Source organism: Pristiophorus japonicus, chromosome 10, assembly GCF_044704955.1.
Source record: "Pristiophorus japonicus isolate sPriJap1 chromosome 10, sPriJap1.hap1, whole genome shotgun sequence".
NCBI lineage: Eukaryota > Metazoa > Chordata > Chondrichthyes > Pristiophoridae > Pristiophorus > Pristiophorus japonicus.
Window position 1 is genome coordinate 79,975,801 of NC_091986.1, and position 19,316 is coordinate 79,995,116.

The window sequence follows — 19,316 nt, forward strand, 5'->3', positions numbered from 1 at the left end:
TCCCCCTTCTCCCCCCCGTCCCTCCCCCTTCTCCCCCCGTCCCTCCCCCTTCTCCCCCCCCCCCCGTCCCTCCCCCTTCTCCCCCCCCCCCCCGTCCCTCCCCCTTCTCCCCCCCCCCCCGTCCCTCCCCCTTCTCCCCCCCCCCGTCCCTCCCCCTTCTCCCCCCCCCCCGTCCCTCCCCCTTCTCCCCCCCCCCCCCCGTCCCTCCCCCTTCTCTCCCCCCCCCCCTCCCCCTTCTCCCCCCCCCCCCCGTCCCTCCCCCTCCTCCCCCTCCTCCCCCCCCGTCCCTCCCCCTCCTCCCCCCCCCCCCCCATATCTCCCCCTCCTCCCCCCCCATCCCGTCAGAAAGAGAATGAGTGACACACAGACAGACAGAGAGATAGAGACACTGACCGGGGCATCCCAGCACGCTGTTGGAGGGCTCCCGGCTGCAGTCGGTAAGTAGAAAATGTTTTATTTATTGATTTAAAAAAAATATATATTTCTTATTAATTTTTTTTGATTGATTTATTGGTTGATTTATTGATGTATTTATCATTTATTGTTTATGATGGCTCTTTATTTGTAAAACTGAAGTGTTTAATGTTTGTAAACTTCCCTTTAAACACCCCCCCCCCCCCCACCATTCCCTACGCCTGATTTGTAACCTACGCCTGATTTTCAAAATGTAGATAAGGTTTTTTCGAGCGTACAAAAATCTTCACTTACTCCATTTGAAGTTAGTTTGGAGTAAGTTTTCACTGACGAAACTTTGAAAACAGGCGTAAGTGGCCGGACACGCCCCCTTTTGAAAAAAAATTCTGTTCCAAAGTGAAACTGTTCTAACTGACTAGAACTGGAGCAAACTAAACGATGAGAATTCCGATTTTTAAGATACTCCGTTCTACACCAGTTGCTCCTAAAAATCAGGAGCAAATCATGTGGAAACTTGGGGCCTTTGACTCTATTTTAGAGGCATGCTGTTGAGTCCTATTTGCCTTTGAAAGCATACAGAGATGAGTAACCGCAATTATTCGAGGTATCAGGAATTGGGAAAAGTTAAGAAAGCTAGCTGGAAATCTAAGTTAGAAGTACAAACCCAATTGGAATATTTTTGTTTGCATCGAGGCTGCTAGCCTAATTGTACACTTTATTGAAGTGAATAGCAGGTAGAGAGGAGGGGTTGAGGGTTATGTTGAGCAATTGGGTGGTCTGTCGATCAATCAGAAAGAGCCAAATATACCTTTCACATTCATAACCATTCTTGTCTATTTACTCCAACAGCCAATCCGGTAAGACCGTGTTGGCCCAGAAAAAAAAGTTCCCCTCTGCTCTAGAAATGACATGAAAGCTGCACAGCTTCTCTCATTCCCCTCATGATTACAGGATTGGTTGTATGAGAAGCCATATCACAAACAACTGGGAACTCCTCCTGTAGTTTAGATCATGAAGAACTTTTTCTAGGAAAGTTATTCCTGTTTGTTTATTGTTATTGCCTGAAGTTCAAGGGAATATCTTTTGGGACAGAGAGCAAATGGTTTTGACAAGGAATCTTTGGCCTGAGAGATGGAGAAGCTACAGCCATCAGGTGGCTCTCTTACGGCAGGAAAACACAAGGTTTTACTGAATGGTCTTTTTATGGTCCAAACAAATATAAAGATGCTTTTGATCTGTCCAAGTGGATTCTCCCACTGAAAGAAAAGGTTGATATGGTAACATTGCTGCATGTTAATTGATGTAAAGTGTGTGTTCACATCAGAATAAGAAAAATCTCATAGAAAGCATTGGAAGTTCACAAAGGGAATCCATAAACCAGTACCAAATTCTTGGATTTGATGAAACAGCAGAATCCAATGTTCTGTGCTTTGGTGGAGCATATCAATATGACACCCTTTCTTTGATGCTTTTATTTTATCTATAACTAGTGACTTGCCTGAGCTCCCTTCAACACATTGATTCTATGACCCATTTTATTATACAGCACAGAAGGAGGCCATTTAGCTCATCATGTCTGTGCCGGTTCTTTGAAAGAGCTATCCAAGTAGTGCCACTCGCTTGATCTTTCAAATTTCTCCTTTACAAGTGTGTGTATGCGTGTGTATGCGTGTGTGTGTGTATATATATTATATATCCATTTCTTTTTGAAAGTTATTATTGAATCCGCTTCCACCACCCTACCACCCTTCCAAGCAGTGTATTCCAGATCATCATAACTCTCTGCGTAAAAGCATTCTCCTAATTTTCCCCTTGGATTTTTTTTTTTACCAGTTACCTTAAATCTGTCCTCTGCTTACTAACCCACCTGCCAATGTAAACAGTTTCTCCCTATCCACTATCAAAACCTCTCATAATTTTGAATTATTTTATTAATTTTTTCCTTGGCCTTCTCTGCTATAAGGAGAAGAATCCCAGCTACACTAGTATCTTCACATAGCTGAACTTCTTCATCCTTGTACCATTCTGGTAAATCCCCTTTCCACCCTCTCTAATGCATTGGCATCCTGCCTAAAGTGTGGTGCCCATGATTTATTAAGGTTCACCTTACTTTTTAATTTCATGCCTCTATTTATAAAGCCATGAATGCTGTGTGTTTTTTAACGGCTTTATCAACTTATCATGCTGCCTTCAAAGATTAGTGTATGTGAACCCCCAGGTCTCTGCACCTTCTTTAAAATTGTACCATTTATTTATATTGCTGCCTTTTGTCTCCCAAAATGCATCACTTTGCACATGTCTTCCATATGTATACCCTTGTCATTAGTCTGTCTATGTCTTCATAACATCTCCTACTATCCCTCCTCACTGTTTGCTACATTTACAAGCTATGTGTCATCTGCACATTTTAAAATCATGCCCTCTATATCCAAGTTCAGGTCATTACTATATATCAAAAGGAGAAGTGCTCCTTATACTGACTCCTGGGGGACATTACTACATAATTCTCTCCAGTCTGATAAAGATTCCTTGCCATTGTTCTCTGCTTTCTATCTCTTATCCATGCTGCCATTGCCCCTTTAATCCCATGGGCTTCAAATTTGCTAACGTCTATTTATATGTGGCACCTTAACAAACGCCTTCTGAAAGTCCATACACACAACATCGAATAAACGACTTCCATGAACGCTCTGTTATTTCAGTGAAGAAATCAAGTTAGTCAGGCATGATTTGTCTTTAACAAGTCCAAGTTGGCTGGCATTTATTAACTCTTGTTCTTCCAAGTGACATTTAATGTTGTCCCTGATTATGGTCTCCAGAAATGACCCCATCACCATTTCATTAAAAAAAAAACATGATTTGAACCGATCTTTGCACCATGCTGATCTCTGAGGTAAAGTAAATCTACTCACCCATCAGCTCTTGCTGCGCCCTCGGCTTCTCCTCCGATTTTTTTTTCCCGCTCGTTAAAGGATCCACCCTCCCGCTGGTCACTATTGGCTGAAACAGCTGTCTCCTTATAGGATGAAACCTCACCCGTGTGTCCCACCAATGCCACCAGCAGCAGCCAATCCCAGTAGGGCATTGTCCTGTCAAACGAATATCATGCTCTGATTGGTATAGAAGATCTGAGACGTGATAAAGATTGACATTTCAGCGGACCAATGAATATGGTTCTATTCAGGAATGAATTTCCTAAACCAGAAACTCTTCCGGGAAAATTGTTTGCCCAGGGACACAGTACCTCATCTGGGGACTGTCACCGCCAAACAGAGATATATGCTCAGCCTAACCAAATGCAGCTCCAAACACAGCCTCCTTTTTAAAAGCTAATCTCTTGAAAAGGCCCATTCGGCTGTCCACTGTTTCTTCCTTTTGTAATAGATATCTCACTGGTATTACTGAAAGCACTTGAAACAGTCATTTAAGTAACACATTGTTGCATGATAACAGCTTTAACCAATTTATTATATTTCTAGCACTGCTGTGAATGGATAACTAATGTACAAGTGGAAAGGAAGCTACCCTTCGAAAACATTTTGATTATTTGAGAGTTTTTTTTCCAGAACTGGCAACTTGAGTAATAGTTTATAATCTCTGCATTTTGCTTAGCCTTTTATTCTTTCAAGTTTTCTGGCACATAAATACTACATTCAACAGCTGCTACTTTTTTCCCCCCCAAAAAAAATGTTTATAGTTGCACAAGAAGGATTTATTTCTAAACTAAGCATTTGTTTTTGAATAATTGACTATTAAAACAATAACATTTCAGCAATGGATATTTAGTTGAAGCATATGTTTTTCTTTAAAAATTGCCTTTTTAATGTATTATTTCTCTTTATTTAGAATTGCAGAGCATCACTTAAAAATGTATCAGTCATCAATGGAGTCATTTACAAGAGGACAAGAGCTAGATGGTAGGTGTTTTGAATTCTTAATTTGTTTTAATTATAAAATATTTTGATTTTTAACTGGGATATTTCAGTAATCAGTGCTTCATTGTTGTATTGAAAATAACTGGATCCTTGCACATCATATACAGGTTGGACCTCCCTTATTCGGGACTCCCTTATCTGGCACCATCCCTCGTTCGGCATCATTCCCGTTGCCGGGGGGCGCATGTGTCGACCGCTGCTGAGTCCTCTGACATGAACAAATTGAAGTCCTTCCTCGCTGCCGACTTCTGCAATCACTGACCTGACCCCGCAATCCACCGCCCTCCCCCAATGATCTCTCTGCCGCACTCCCAGCGCCCAGCCAGCCAGGCACCCGATATCCCCAACCACTCCATTGAAAACTCCGCCCGACTCTGCGATCTTTTCCACTGCCGACGATTCCACCCCCCGCTGCGGCCTTCTTGCTGCCGCACTCCCAGCCAGCCAGCCCCGCTATCCCCAAGTACCGGGGAACGGCCAAAACATGCAGATAATCGTAACTTTGCCTACCTTTCTAGCACTTTGCTTTCATCGGGAATATCTGGGTGCGCAGGCTGGGGGCTGGGAATGCGGCAGCGAGGAAGGCTGCCGGGGGGGGCGGGGAATCGGCAGCATGGAAGAGATCACAGAGTCGGGAGTCCGGCGGAATTTGCAGTGCTGGCTGGCTGGGGATATCGGGGCTGGCTGGCTGGGGGCTGTGAGCGCAGCAGAGAGATTGAGGGAAGGAGAGGGGGGCGGTAGATCACGGGGTCAGGCCAGCGATCGGAGTTCATGAAAGTTGTAAAAATTATGCTTAATGTACACAATAATGTGTGCACTTGGTCGTTATGGCACAGAAATGAAGACACGGTCTACTTTTGAACAATGATTGACACCAATGAAGTTGTAAAAACGGTTTGTATACCGTTGCTCCCCTTATAACACGTGATCTCCCCACATCCGGCAAAATCCCTTATTCAGCACAGGCCAGGTACCGAGGGTACTGGATAAGGGAGGTTCAACCTGTACTCTTAACTCGTTTATCCTTTACATAGTCTTCTTTCATGTGACCATGATGGGATCATACCTTGATTTATATTTGGCTAACAGAAGGCATACCTGTGATGCCAGTTAATTTGCATTAAAATATTTGTTTGATCCATCTACCCCCAATTAATGTGTTTGGTCTTAGCTCCGGTTCAGTGTAGCTGCTACAATTGCCTTATGGAAAAGTTAGTCGTGGTTCCTACTTCTCATCACTATCCAGTAATGTCTACTAGAAGTGTGTATATGTTTGGGAATGTGTAGTGAGGATAGAATTGAGCTTTGCTATGGTGACCCGGTGGTCAAATAACTTGCCAATACTCACTGTTTAGGCTTACACATGAAGAAAGGTTACTCTGGTGGGGAAGTGTACCCTACAAAAATCTGGCTTCTGGAATGGGGTGGGAGGATGAAAACTAATCGAAACAAGAAACAAATAAATCTTCCACCCCCCCCTCGCCCCCGTATATTACATTTTGCATCGTTTTCAAAAGTTAAAAGGAGACGTGTGTTTACATCCCTACAATGCCTTGTTCCTCCTATCTCTAGAACCTTCTCCAGCATGAGAGCCAACTCCCCTACCCCAAACTATCCTTCTGACTCTGGCCTCTTGTTACCATCCTCCCTTTGCCCCCACTGTTGGCCTTCATCTGTCTAGACCCCAATGTCTGGAATTCTGTCCCAAAGCCCCTCCACTTCTCTAACTTTAGAAACAGTGTACATCTTTTTAACTCATCTTTAAGTGAACTTTGTAATCACATGGTCTGTTTACAAAAGGGATATATTTGAGTATCAGACTATCTGAACTTCAGCCTGCACTATCAAATCATGGCTTTTGTAGAATCATCCATATTACAGCACAGAAGCAGGACATGCTGCCTGTTTAATTTGTGCCAGTGTTTTTTCCACTTGAACTACCAAGTATATTTCTAATCTCTGTTTGTTTGAATAATTCAGGCAAGCTTACCAATTCCGATGGTGATTTTGCTTGTATGCTATTGAAGGAAAGCTTTTAAGGGCACCACATGTAGATCGTATGGTAAATTCATGTTTGCTACACTTGAAGAGGGCAAATGCTCGCTTTAAGTAGGGTTGTCCAGAGTGTAGGAACATACGAACAATGATGGACAGGTTCGTCAAACTTGTCCCATACAATTGCGATACCTTGTGTATCACAATATATACTCTTCACCCCGCTGTAACCCACGTGAACCCCATGGGAGAGGCATAAAACCAGATTTAAAAAAAAACAGGCCAATTTGGGGGGGAAATCTGGGAAATTCCTCTCGACCCACCTAGGCGATTAAAACTAGTCCAGGAGATTACTCTTGCCCTGAATTCCCTGCAGTACCTACCTTCTGTAAAAGATGATCTCTGCCCCAGCCAACTCATTAGTCTATTATGTGGTACCTTAGAGAAGGCCTTTTGGAAAATCTAGATAAATTACATCTTCTGCATTACTCTCGTCTACTTTCTCTGTTACCTCTTCAAAGAAATTCAGTTAGGTTGGTCAAGCAAGACTTTCCCTTTTGAAATCCATGCTGACTAATATATTTTTCATTTCTAGATGTTCTTCTATCTTCTCTGTAGTAGGGAATTCATTATTTTTCCTACCACCGATGTTAAGTTGACTGGTCTATAGTTCCCTGGACATGTTCTATCTTCTTTTTTAAATATAGGTTAACTCATTACTAATCTCATCATCCAGTGTAATCTCCTCCTGTTCTATCTCACTGGAAAATACTGAAGCAAAGTAATTATTTAATATATCTGCCATCTCTCTCTTGCTGCCTGTGGTATTCTCTACATCCCTTAGTGGCCTTATTCCCGTCCCGACCTTCCTTTTTTTATTTGCCTGTAATGTATTTTTATTATTTTGCACTATGTTCCTTCATAATTTACTTTCATAGTTCCTCTTTGCCTTCTTAATTGTTTTTTTTTTACTTTTCTCCTAATCCCTTCATATTCTCTAAAATCATGTTCTCCCCTGCTGTTCATGTACTTAACGTATGCCTCTTTCCTTACCCTCAATTTTTCCCTTATAGCTTTTTTCGTCCATGGTATCTCATTAGTGTTTTGCTTTTTCTTGTTTATTAGCGGAATATATTTTTCCTGGAATCTGTTGAACATTGTTTTAAATATTTCCCATTGCTGTTCTACATCATTGTCAATATTGTTATCCATTTTATTTTCCCAAGTGCTTCTCCAATCTACTACGCTGGTCTTTGTCATACTTGTGTCTTTCTCAATTATTATCTTAAAGCATATTATATTATGATCACAATTGCCTAGATGTTCCCCTACTTTTACTTCTATTATCTGCTCTGGTTCATTCCCCATTACTAGATCCAATAGCGAATTCCCTCTTGGGCTTTTTACATATTGGGTTAGAAAGGAGTCCTGTACACATTGTAGGAACTCCATTCCCTTATCCCCTTTCCCTACCTCTTCTGTCCAATTAATATCTGGGTAGTTGAAATCCCCCCCATGATTATGTCGCTGTGGTTATAACATCTGCCTGTTTATGTTGCAAAATGAGATGTTGATCGGATGCAGCCATAAAAAAAAATGGGTTTTTGAAAAGTCGGTAAGTACTGACCAACACAAAATTGTCGCCGTGCTTATTGGGCCATAATTTGCTGCAGCAGGTCAACAAATGGTGTCCACCATTAACTAGACTTGCCCTTTCCCGATTAATCATGTTAATATTTGATGCTGCAAGTTGCTGAAAGTACAAGCTGATCATGGCACAGCGAGAGATACAGGGCAAGCAACTGCATTGTGAAACGAACCGCGCAAGAATTGCTAAGGAAATGTAAATTAGAGTGGGTGAGTTCAATGACAAAATCGGGTGCAGAAAGAGAAATAAAGCGAGGGAAAGAAAGATTGGATTTAGAGAGAAAAGAAGACTCAGGAAAAGTAGAAAAAAAAAATTTACATTATTAAAATCTCCAACAATAATTAAAATCCAAAAGGGTACTTAGACTGAAATGGACAAGACTTAACTTTCTGTGGTGCTATTAGTTTGTATCTGCTGCATAATTACAGTAACTTCATGCCATTCAATGCATTTCAATGGTGAGGCAGACAGCAAGATGCAGTTTTCAGCACTTTTAGATTTCTGCATTTAACCGGGCATCTGCCTAGCCCTGAATTGCTGCAGCATTTGTGCGTAAATAGCGGTGTGCGGCATTAGTGGTGGATACTGTATTATAAAATACATTGTGCTAAATCTTGCTGGAGCAGGGCCATTAGTTAAACTTTTTCCTGCACCCTTCAGCTTAAAAATGTTTTGTGCCATAACTTGCTGGAAGTGCGAGCTGTTAACTGCGTGGTGAGGACAATGTGGCATCTAGGTCGTTAGTGAACGACGAGACCCTAAGAAAGTAACAGAGGAACGATGGATGAATTAGAGTCTAATCAGGTACAGGAAGAGAAATAGAGGAGTCAAGTTTCGGCCTGAGTTGCTCCTATTTTTTTGGAGCAACTAGTTTAGAATGGAGTATCTTAGAAATTGCAATTCTCGGCATTTAGTTTGCTCCAGTTCTAGTCAGTTAGAACAATTTCATTTTAGAACAGATTTTTTTTCAAAAGGAGGCGTGTCCGGCCATTTACGCCTGTTTTGCAAGTTTAGGCAGTAAAAACTTACTCCAAAATAACTTAGAATGGAGTAAGTGTAGATTTTTGTACGCTCAGAAAAACCTTGCCTACACTTAGAAATCAGGCGTAGGGAACAAGGGGGGAGGGGGGGGAAGGGAAGTAATTAAATTTTACAAGCATTCAACCGTCTCACTTATACAAATAAAGAGCCATCCTGAATAAAAAAATTATAAATAAAGCAAATAAAAAATAGTGAATTTTTCTACCTGTGTGGAGCAGCAGCAGCAGCCTTCGAGCTGCGGAGCTTCAGACAGGCCTTTCATGCAGGAGACAGGGGCGGCGTCAGTCCACCGACGGCAGCAAGCAGCCTTCGAGCTGCAGTGCTTCAGACAGGCCTTTCATGCAGGAGACAGGGGCGGTGTCAGTGGCATGACGGCAGTCGAAGAGGCAGCAAGCAGCATTCGAGCTACGGAGGAGCCTGAGGCCATTCAGCCAGGAGAAAGGGGAGGGACATGGTTGGGGCCATACACACAGGCAACGAAGCAGCCTCCACAGCTGTGAATTTATTTTTATAGGCTGCAGGCAGTTCGGCGAGGAGACAGGGTAGGAGTACAAAGCACTGGGAGGGAGAGCCAGCCAGCCAATTTGAAAGTTAAATTTGTAATTCAAGTATGGGTGCTGCATTATCAACACCACGATTATGCAGTGGTTCGCCATCAATTCACTGCATAGGAGAGAATTGATTCGAACTCACTGCACCAGGAAAGTCATAGCCCGTAGGCTGATGGGCAGGAGACCTTACCCACGACTGCAATATCGAGCCAGGCGCTTGTACCTGGACATGAGCGAGGCTGATTGTGTCAAAAGGCTGCATTTCCCCAGAGAAGTTGTCGTTGAGATCTGTGATATGCTGAGAGCAGATTTGCAGCCCAGTAGCAGAAAGCCGACTGCCTTGTCTGTTGAAGTGAAGGTAACAGCTGCACTTGCCTTCTATGCCTCAGGATTGTTTCAAGCTACAACTGGAGATGTGTGCGCCATCTCTCAACGTGCAATACATGTCTGCGTTTACCTGGTCACAGCTGCACTGTATGCGCGGAGGAATGACTTCATCAAATTCCCAATGAACGCACAAGCAATCCATGACACGGCTGTGGGCTTCTTCAGGATTACTGGCTTCCCAAAGGTATGGGGCTGCATTGATTGTACCCACATCGCCTTGTGAGCGCCTGTGGAGGATTCCGAGCAGTACAGGAATAGAAAAGATTTCCACTCCCATCAATGTGCAACTCGTGTGTGACGACAAGCAGCGCATCATGTCAGTCGATGCGAGATACCCTGGCAGCACTCGTGATGCGTTCATCCTACGCGACAGCGTTATATCTAACATGTTTGCACAGCAGCCAGCAGGGCAGAGCTGGCTACTGGGAGACAAAGGGTACGGTCTGGCCACCTGGCTCATGACGCCCGTACACATGACACGGACGGAACCTGACCGTCAATACAACACGGCACACATTGCGACGCGCAGCATCATAGGGAGGACCATTGGCATCTTGAAACAGCGTTTCCGGTGCCTAGACCATTCCAGAGGCCACTTGCAATACTCTCCTCAGATTGTCGGTCAATTCACTGTTGTGTGCTGCATGCTGCATAACTTAGCCATCATGAGGCAGCAGGAGCTGGTGGTGGAACCAGAACACCCACATGAGGGACCAGTGCCTGATAGTAATTTGGAAGAGCAGGATGAGAATGATGGCGACGATCAGGAAAGCATGCAAGCGCCTGATGCCGGAGCACGAGGTCGGAGGAGGGCCGTCCATCGTGCTCCTTTAACGATTGCTCGAGCCCTGCGCCAGCAACTCATCTGTGAACGCTTCAATTACTGATGCCCGAGGGCTCTGCGACAACTGTTGCGCATGGACATGTTTATTTTTTGGAGTTGTTCCTATGTTGTGTTGTGTTAATGGAACATGATTCAGTTTTAATGAAAAAATATTTTATTGAAAAGTTAACGTCACTGTAATAAAATTTGTCGTATCAAACTTTACTTTTTAATATGACTCTTGAAGATCACTTATAAACTTGTAAAGTTACAAAACAATTTCAATTTGAAAAATCTTACACTCTTAAGATCACTTAAACTTCAGGATCACTTTTTAGGTGCAAAATCAAATAAGATACAAAATATGAGAGCATTCACACGATAAGATCACTTAACCTTAAGATCACTTAGAAGTTGTAAAGTTACAAAACAATTTGAATTTGAAAAACTTTACTACAGTTACATCAAGAACAAGAACAAAAGCAGCAAAGAAAGGCTGCAACCATCTCTTATCCACATCTCAGTGAATGTTCACTTCTTCATGGGGGTGTCATTTGATTGGCCGGGCTGTGTGCCCTTATTGCAGCAGCTATCTCCATGAGGACCTGTGCCGTCACTTGCATGCCCTCCCTGACGGTCTGTGCCATCGGTTGCACTCCCTCGGACATTCCCTCCCTCATTTCCTGTGTCATTACTGCAATCGGCATGCCTTCGCAAAATGCCTAGTCTTTCTGCAGAAGAAACACTCTGCCTTCACGTATGGACAACTTTGAGCAATGTGTTGTCCCAGGCAACTATAGCACGACTTTGACGCTCTGGTAGAATTTCCAGTTTGAGACTTTCGGCCATGGCCGTCTTTTACTTTGAACCTGCAGGTAATTTACCTCGGTTGACTGACGACCGTAATTATTATTTAATTCTCGGGAATATTGTTCGGCCAGGCTCACCGACCTTGCTGTCTGACAAGCAATCTCAAAAGTCAAGTCATCCATCGTCAGTAACTTCCTTCTGATCGCATCATTTTTCACCCCACAAACAAAACGATCCCGTAATGCTCGGTTTTGAAAGTTTCCAAAATTACAGTGCATCGATAGCTTTTTTAATGCTATGATGTAATCAGCGAGACTTTCATCCGCCTTTTGTTTCCGAATCCCGAAACGATAGCTTTCAGCAATTTCTAACAGTTTGGGGTTATAGTGCAGCTCCAGCTTCGTTAAAATCTCTAAGTGTTGTGTCCTTTGGCTCGTCAGGCACAAGCAGATTTACAAGGGTTTCGTATAATGCCGGACCTGCCACTGATAAGATCGCTTTCTTACGTTCCAACACAGCCTGGTTCTGGACTGCATTGTCTGGAACTTCAATTATGTTATTTGCAGTGAAATACATTTCTAGCTGACCCACATATGCTTTAAAACATTCCTGGTCGTGTCTATATTCACCCAAATATCCGATTAATCTCTAGCTGTTAATCTCTAGCTGTTCACACCGTGTGCTTTTTTTTTACTTCTGATTTTGTAGCTTTTTTCCTAAAGACAAACTTTCAAAGTCTTCTGTCGGCTGGCTGAATCCTTCACCAACAAAATTTAAGCTTTAAACATCCGAAAAATCTCATCCTCGGTCGCCAAATGTGATATCTTCACAGAACACAGCACACACAGCTTCCTAACATGCAGGCTGCTCTCTCGGAATTCTCCGGAAAACTGCCTGTTGTTTAATGATTAACTATGCAGCTGTAGTACACAATACGTCCACATCCACAGTGTGGAGCTACAAGGATTACAAGCTTACAGACATTACACCAAAAATGGATAAAGTTGGATTGGAAAGTTGGTTTGCAGTGCCTTTTATTTCAGCTTTCTGTCCAAGAGAGCACTGTGATGGTCAGTAACAGAGAGAAGGTAAGATGTGGGACAAATGTTGAAAGGGGAAGTGGGGTTGTTGTCACTGGGTACCGCAGGCAGATAATTCGATCCCGGATATCCCGGCCAGAAAGTAGCTGTCAGGGTTGGGTCTCCTCTCCCACATCCTCCTCTTCCCTCTGTGAGCAGCTTGATGCCTTTTCTGCCTCTGCTTCATCTCCATGTGCCCCCCAGGACTGTGAGCATGTGGTCTTCTCAGACAAAATACTGCGGATGTTGGAAATCTTAAATAAAAACAAAAAATGCTGGAAATACTCATGGGTCAGGCAGCCTCTCGACCTGAAATGTTAACTGTTTCTCTCACCACAGATGCTGCCTGACTTGCTAAGTATTTCCAGCATTTTCTGTCTTCTCAAAGGCCTTCCTTTAACATCCAAAGCCTTGCACGCGTCCAGCAACATTCCCTGCACACTAACAACTTTTTTAATGTATTGCACCAAGCGACTACTTCAGTAAAATATAAAACCACTCAAATCTGAATTTGAAGCATGCCTGAAAGATGTGTGTGTCCCTAGAAGGGGTGACAACGTCTCTGCAATACTGCTACATGCAGGTTCTTCAATGCTTGTTTGGAAGGGGGAGTTATGGCATGTAGCAATGCCCAAAATCGCAGTCAGGCGTCAAATCAGGCGCTGCATGACGTTTGTCATCATAATCTGCACATTTGCCTTTGAGAGACGAGCGCTGGCAATGGCAAAGCTAGCAACAGCTCCAAAATGGTGGCTGCAATGTCCCATGTCGGAAGAGGGCGGAAGCAAGGTGGGTGTCATTATTTTGTAGAAATTTGGTGCTAACTATCGACGGTAAGATAGGGAATTTCCCAGCCAAAATAAAATAATTAAGAGGAAATGGACTAATTAGCGATAGGTCCATGGATTTATGAAGAGATCATATTTAACTAACTTGATGGAATTTTGAGAGAATAATGAAGTATAGATTGGAGGGGGGTGGGGGGAGTGTTACAGTAGTCCTTTTTATGGATTCAGAGAGGATTTGAGAAAGTAGTTTTTTTTCAAATTGGTTGAGAAAATGAGGGTCCCATGGAAATGTAGGACAGTTGACGTATGGACATCCGGCAGGACAGTAAAGGTTTCTGGCCTCATATAGCTTTTAAAATACTTGGACTTGTCAGGAGGTATACCCTTACGCTGTGCAAACAGGCCCTGCGCCCATCTTACCTTCTCTCTGTTACTGACCATCACAGTGCTCTCTTGGACAGAAAGCTGAAATAAAAAGCACTGCAAACCAACTTTCCAATCCAACTTTATCCATTTTTGCATCCAATATGACATCAAGAAAGCAACTAATCACCCTTGTGCATTCCCTTAGTGACTGTCCTGTGTGTGCCTTTGCCTATCGTAGTGATGTCTCGCAGTGCTACCCCAATGGCTGCAGCATAGCTGGTGGAAGGCTGCTGACTTTCAGTGAGGAACACTGCAGATGGCCTTGCATGACAACCTCGAGGAGCTGGTGGCTGGGAGTGTCAAATTGAGTGACGGTGTTTCTTCTTCTTCTTCACTCTCCTCTCCCCTCCCTCTTCTTGGTCAATCACTGGCTGGGCAGCTGGATTTCTTGAGTGTCTGAAATCAGAAAGGCACAAAGATAAGGTTGTGGTGAGGGAAGACAAGAAAGCAAGAGCTGCATGCTTACACCATGTGTAGCTTGTACATCAGAAGGTATTGTGGGATGAAGGGGTACTGGGATGTGAGAAGGAGGATAATGTATGAGGATACCAGCATCTTGTATTCTTTCAGCCCTGCTGCTGGCCAAGGGCTCAGCCATGCCCCTGCCAAGAATGGCCAGCACTGTCTCCAAGGGGGTGAGGTGAAGCTCGGGATGTGAGGTGTGCCTCGTGTTTGGGAGTGATGGTGGGGGTTGTGCATTGAGCAGTGTGAGGCTAATGGTACAGTTGGTAGGTGACTATATTGCAAATGCTTGTCTAATGTGCCTGGGAATGTTACCTGTGTTAAAGGCCCTATGTAAATGCAAGCTGCTATTCTTCCAGCTCCTTTTTAAGAACATGAGCATTAGAAGCAGGAGAAGGCCATATGGCTCCTCGATCCTGCTTCATCATTCAATAAGATCATGGCTGATCTTTAACCTCAACTCTATTTTCCCGCCCGATCCCCATAGCCCTTGATTCCCCTAGAGTCTCAAAATCTATCTATCTCAGCCTTGAATATACTAAATGACTGAGCATCCACAGCCCTTTGGGGTGGAGTATTCCAAAGATTCACACCCAGAAGTGACTCCTCATCTCAGTCTTAAATGGCCGACATCTTATCCTGAGACGAGCCTCCTTAATTCTAGATTCTCCAGCCAGGGAAAACAACCTCTCCGTATCGACCCTGTCAGTCCCTCACAGAATCTTGTATGTTACAATGAGATCATACCTCATTCTTCTAAACATCCAGACAGTATAGGCCCAATCTACTTGATCTCTCTACATAGGACAACCCTCTCGCCCCAGGAATCAACCTTGTAAACCTTCATCCCATGGCCTCTAAGGCAGGTATATCCTTCCTCCGATAAGGAGAGCAAAACTGTGCATTGTACTCCAGTGTTTTTAAAAATTCTTTCATGGGATTGTTGGAGATTGGCATTGCCTGGCACTTGTGTGGCACAAATGTTACTTGCCACTTTCAGCCCAAGCCGGAACGTGGTCCAGGTCTTGCTGCATGTGGGCATGGACTGCATCATTATCTGAGGAGTTGGTCTTTCCAAAGCCCTGTACAATTGTAGCAAGACTTCCTCAATCCTGTACTCTAACCCCCTTGCGATAAAGACCAACATGCCATTTGTCTTCCTAATTGCTTGCTGTACCTGCTCGTTTCTTCTACGAGGATACTTAAATCCTCTGTACATCAACATTTAATAGTTTCTCACCATTTAAAAAAAAAAAGAAAAATTCTGTTTTTCTATTCTTCTTACCAAAGTGAATAACCTCACATTTCCCCATATTATACTCCATCTGCCACCTTATTCCCCTCCACTTAATCTGTATATATCCCCTGTTTTTGCTACTCACTTCCTTTTTACATACTTGTAGAAGCTCTTACAATCTGTTTTTATATTTCTTGCTAGTTTACTCTCATTCTATTTTCTCCGTTTTTATCAAATTTTTGGTTATCCTTTGCTGGTTTCTAATGCTCTCCTAATCTTCAAGCTTGCTACTATTCATAACATTATAAACCACCTCTTTTAATCTAATACTATCCTTAACTGAATTTGGTGCTAAATCTGGTCACAGATTTGTAGTCCTTTCAAAACAAGGATGTATGTAAAATTAGGTCACAGAAAATGTCTTTGTTGAAAATCTTCACTGTTAATGGTTTCTCAGCAATAGTGGGAGTGAAGCATTATTGCAGGAATTGCCTGAGCTGTCAGTACTACACAGACGGATATATAATAGTTTTAATAGTGTTTAACAACTTGTGCAGCATTAATAATGTTTATGTACACTGGGCACTTTCTGGGTAACCTATTAATTTGGTGCATACATCACCTATTTGGGGTAGGGTAAACATCCTGTCTTTGTCCCGTGCTATGTTTTTAACATGTATTTAAAGATCAGGCAGGAGACCTGCTTAAAAATTGTGCAAGTGTTGCTTTGAATTATTTACAACCAGTGTCAGCCATGGCTCAGTTGGTAGCACTCTTGACTCTTAAATCAGCAGGTTATGGGTACAAGTCCCAGTCCAGAGGCTTGAGCACAAATGATCTAGGCTAACACTTCAGTGCAGTACTAAGCAAATGTTGCACTGTCGGAGGTGCCATCTTTCAGGTGAGATGTTAAACCGAAGCCCTGTCTGCTCTCGGGTGGACCTCAAAGATCTCATGGCACTATTTCGAAGAGGAGCAGGAGAGTTATCATCGGTGTCCTGACCAATATTTATCCCTCAATATTACAAAAACAAATTATCTGATCTCATAGAAACATATAAAATTCTGACGGACTGGGCAGGTTAGATGCAGGAAGAATGTTCCCGATGTTAGGGAAGTCCAGAACCAGGGGACATAGTGTAAGGATAAGGGGTAAGCCATTTAGGACTGAGATGAGGAGAAACTTCTTCAATTCGAGTTGTTAACCTGTAGAATTCCCTACCGCAGAGAGTTGTTGATGCCAGTTCATTGGATATATTCAAGAGGGAATTAGATATGGCCCTTAAGGCTAAAGGGATCAAGGGGTATGGAGAGAAAGCAGGAAAGGGGTACTGAGGTGAATGATCAACCATGATCTTATTGAATGGCGGTGCAAGCTCGAAGGGCCGAATGGCCTACTCCTGCACCTATTTTCTATGTTTCTATTAGCACATTCCTGTTGGTGGGAGTTGGTAATGCGCAATTTGGCTGCTGTGTTCCCTACATTACAACAATTACTACACTTCAAAAGTTCTTCATTGACTGTAAAGCGCTTTGGGACATCCTTAGGTCATGAAAGGTGCTGTATAAATGCAAGTCCTTCTTTAATTAGCCACGGCTGGATCACTTTTCTTGTGACGTTTTTATTTCTCAATGGATTGCATAATTGTTGAGAATTTTGGAATATTTCGTAAAAAGGTTTGCCACTGCTTATCTATCGTCATACCTTTTAATCTTATTTCCCAATCTACCTTCGCCAACTTGCCCTGATAAAGGATGGGGCAAAGACAGTAAACATAGAAACATAGAAAATAGGTGCAGGAGCAGGCCATTCGGCCCTTCGAGCCTGCACCACCATTCAATATGATCATGGCTGATCATGCAACTTCAGCATTCCATTCCTGCCTTCTCTCCATACCCCATGATCCCTTTAGCCCTAAGGGCCACATCTAACTCCCTTTTGAATATATCCAACGAACTGGACTCAACAACTTTCTGTGGTAGAGAATTGCATAGGTTCACAATTGTCTGGGTGAAAAAGTTTCTCCTCATCTCGGTCCTATATGGCTTACCCCTTATCCTTAGACTGTGACCCCTGGTTCTGGACTTCCCCAACATCGGGAACATTCTTCCTGCATCTAACCTGTCCAATCCTGTCAGAATTTTATATGCTTCTATGAGATCCCCTCTCACTCATCTAAATTCCTGTGAATATAAGCCTAGTCGATCCAGTCTTTCTTCATATGTCAGTCCTGCCATCTCGGGAATCAGTCTGGTGAACCTTCGCTTCAGCGATTGTCTGTCCCACCTGTGGCAGGGACTATGGCTCTCTTATTGGACTGTTCAGCCACCTAAGGACTCATTCTAAGAGTGGAAGCAAGTCTTCCTCAATCCCGAGGGACTGCGGATGCATTGGTTGTCATCTTCCAAAATTCCATAGATTCTAGAATGATTCCCGCAGATTGGAAGGTAGCAAATATAACCCCGCTATTTAACAAAGGAGGGAGAGAAAAAACGGGGAACTACCTACCAGTTAGCCTGACATCAGTAGTAGGGAAAATGCTAGAATATATTACGAAGGACGTGGTAACAGGGCACTTACAAAATAATAATAGGATTGTGCAGAGTCAACATGGATTAATGAAAGGGAAATCACGTATGACAAATCAGTTCGAGTTTTTTTAGCAGAATAGATAAGGGGGGACCAGTGAATGTGGTATATTTGGATTTTCATAAGGTGTTCGATAAAGTGCCACACAAGAGATTATTGAACAAATTAGGGCTCATGGGATGGGGGGTAATATACCAGCATGGATTGAGGATTGGTTAACAGAGAGTAGGAATAAGTGGATCATTTTCGGATTGGCAGACTGTAACTAGTTGGATGCCGCAAGGATCGGTGCTTGGGCCCCAGCTATTCACAATCTAGATCAATGATTTGGATGAGGGGACCAAATGTAATATATCCAAGTTTACTGATGTTGGGAATGTAAGTTATGAAGAGGATGCAAAGAGACTTAAAGGGGATATAGACAGGCTAAATGGGTGGGCAAGAACATGCCAAATGGAATATAATATGGAAAAATGTGAAGTTATTCACTTTGGTAGGAAAAATAGGAAAGCAGAGTATTTTTTAACGTGAGAGATTGAGAAATGTTGGTGTTCAGAGGGACCTGGGTGTCCTGGTACACACATCACTGAAAGTTAACATGCAGGCACAGCAAGGAATTAAGAAAGCAAATGGTATGTTGGCCTTTATTACAAGAGGATTTGAGTAGAAGAGTGAGGATGTCTTACTGCAATTATGTAGGACCCTGGTGAGGTTGCACCTGGAGTATTGTGTCTCCTTATCTAAGGAAGGATATACTTACCATTTGAGGGAGTGCAATGGCGATTCACCAGACTAATTCCTGAGATGGGGGTATTGTCCTAAGAGGAGAGATTGAATAGTCTAGGCGTATATTCTCTAGAGTTTAGAAGAATGAGAGGTGATCTCATTGAAACATACAAAATTCTTTGAACTTGACATGGTAGATGCAGAGAGGATATTTCCTTTGGCTGAGGAGTCGAGAACCAGGGGTCACAGTCTCAGAATAGGACTGATATGAGGAAAACCTCCACTCAGAAGGTGGTGAATCTTTGGAATTCTCTTCCCCCAGAGGGCTGTGGAGGCTCAGTCTTTGAGTATATTCAAGACAGAGATCAATAGATTTTTGGATATTAAGGAGGGGCCGAATGGCC

At 43.1% G+C, this 19,316-nt stretch overlaps 1 protein-coding gene across 1 annotated transcript in view; it reads left to right on the forward strand.

Annotated features, from left to right (window-relative positions):
* Positions 1-19,316, forward strand: part of sugt1 (SGT1 homolog, MIS12 kinetochore complex assembly cochaperone) — a 222,717-nt gene that overhangs the window by 36,051 nt on the left and 167,350 nt on the right. The window contains exon 5 of the mRNA XM_070891874.1: positions 4,261-4,331. Coding sequence (XP_070747975.1) covers positions 4,261-4,331 — 71 coding nt within the window. The remainder of the gene's footprint in view (positions 1-4,260; positions 4,332-19,316) is intronic.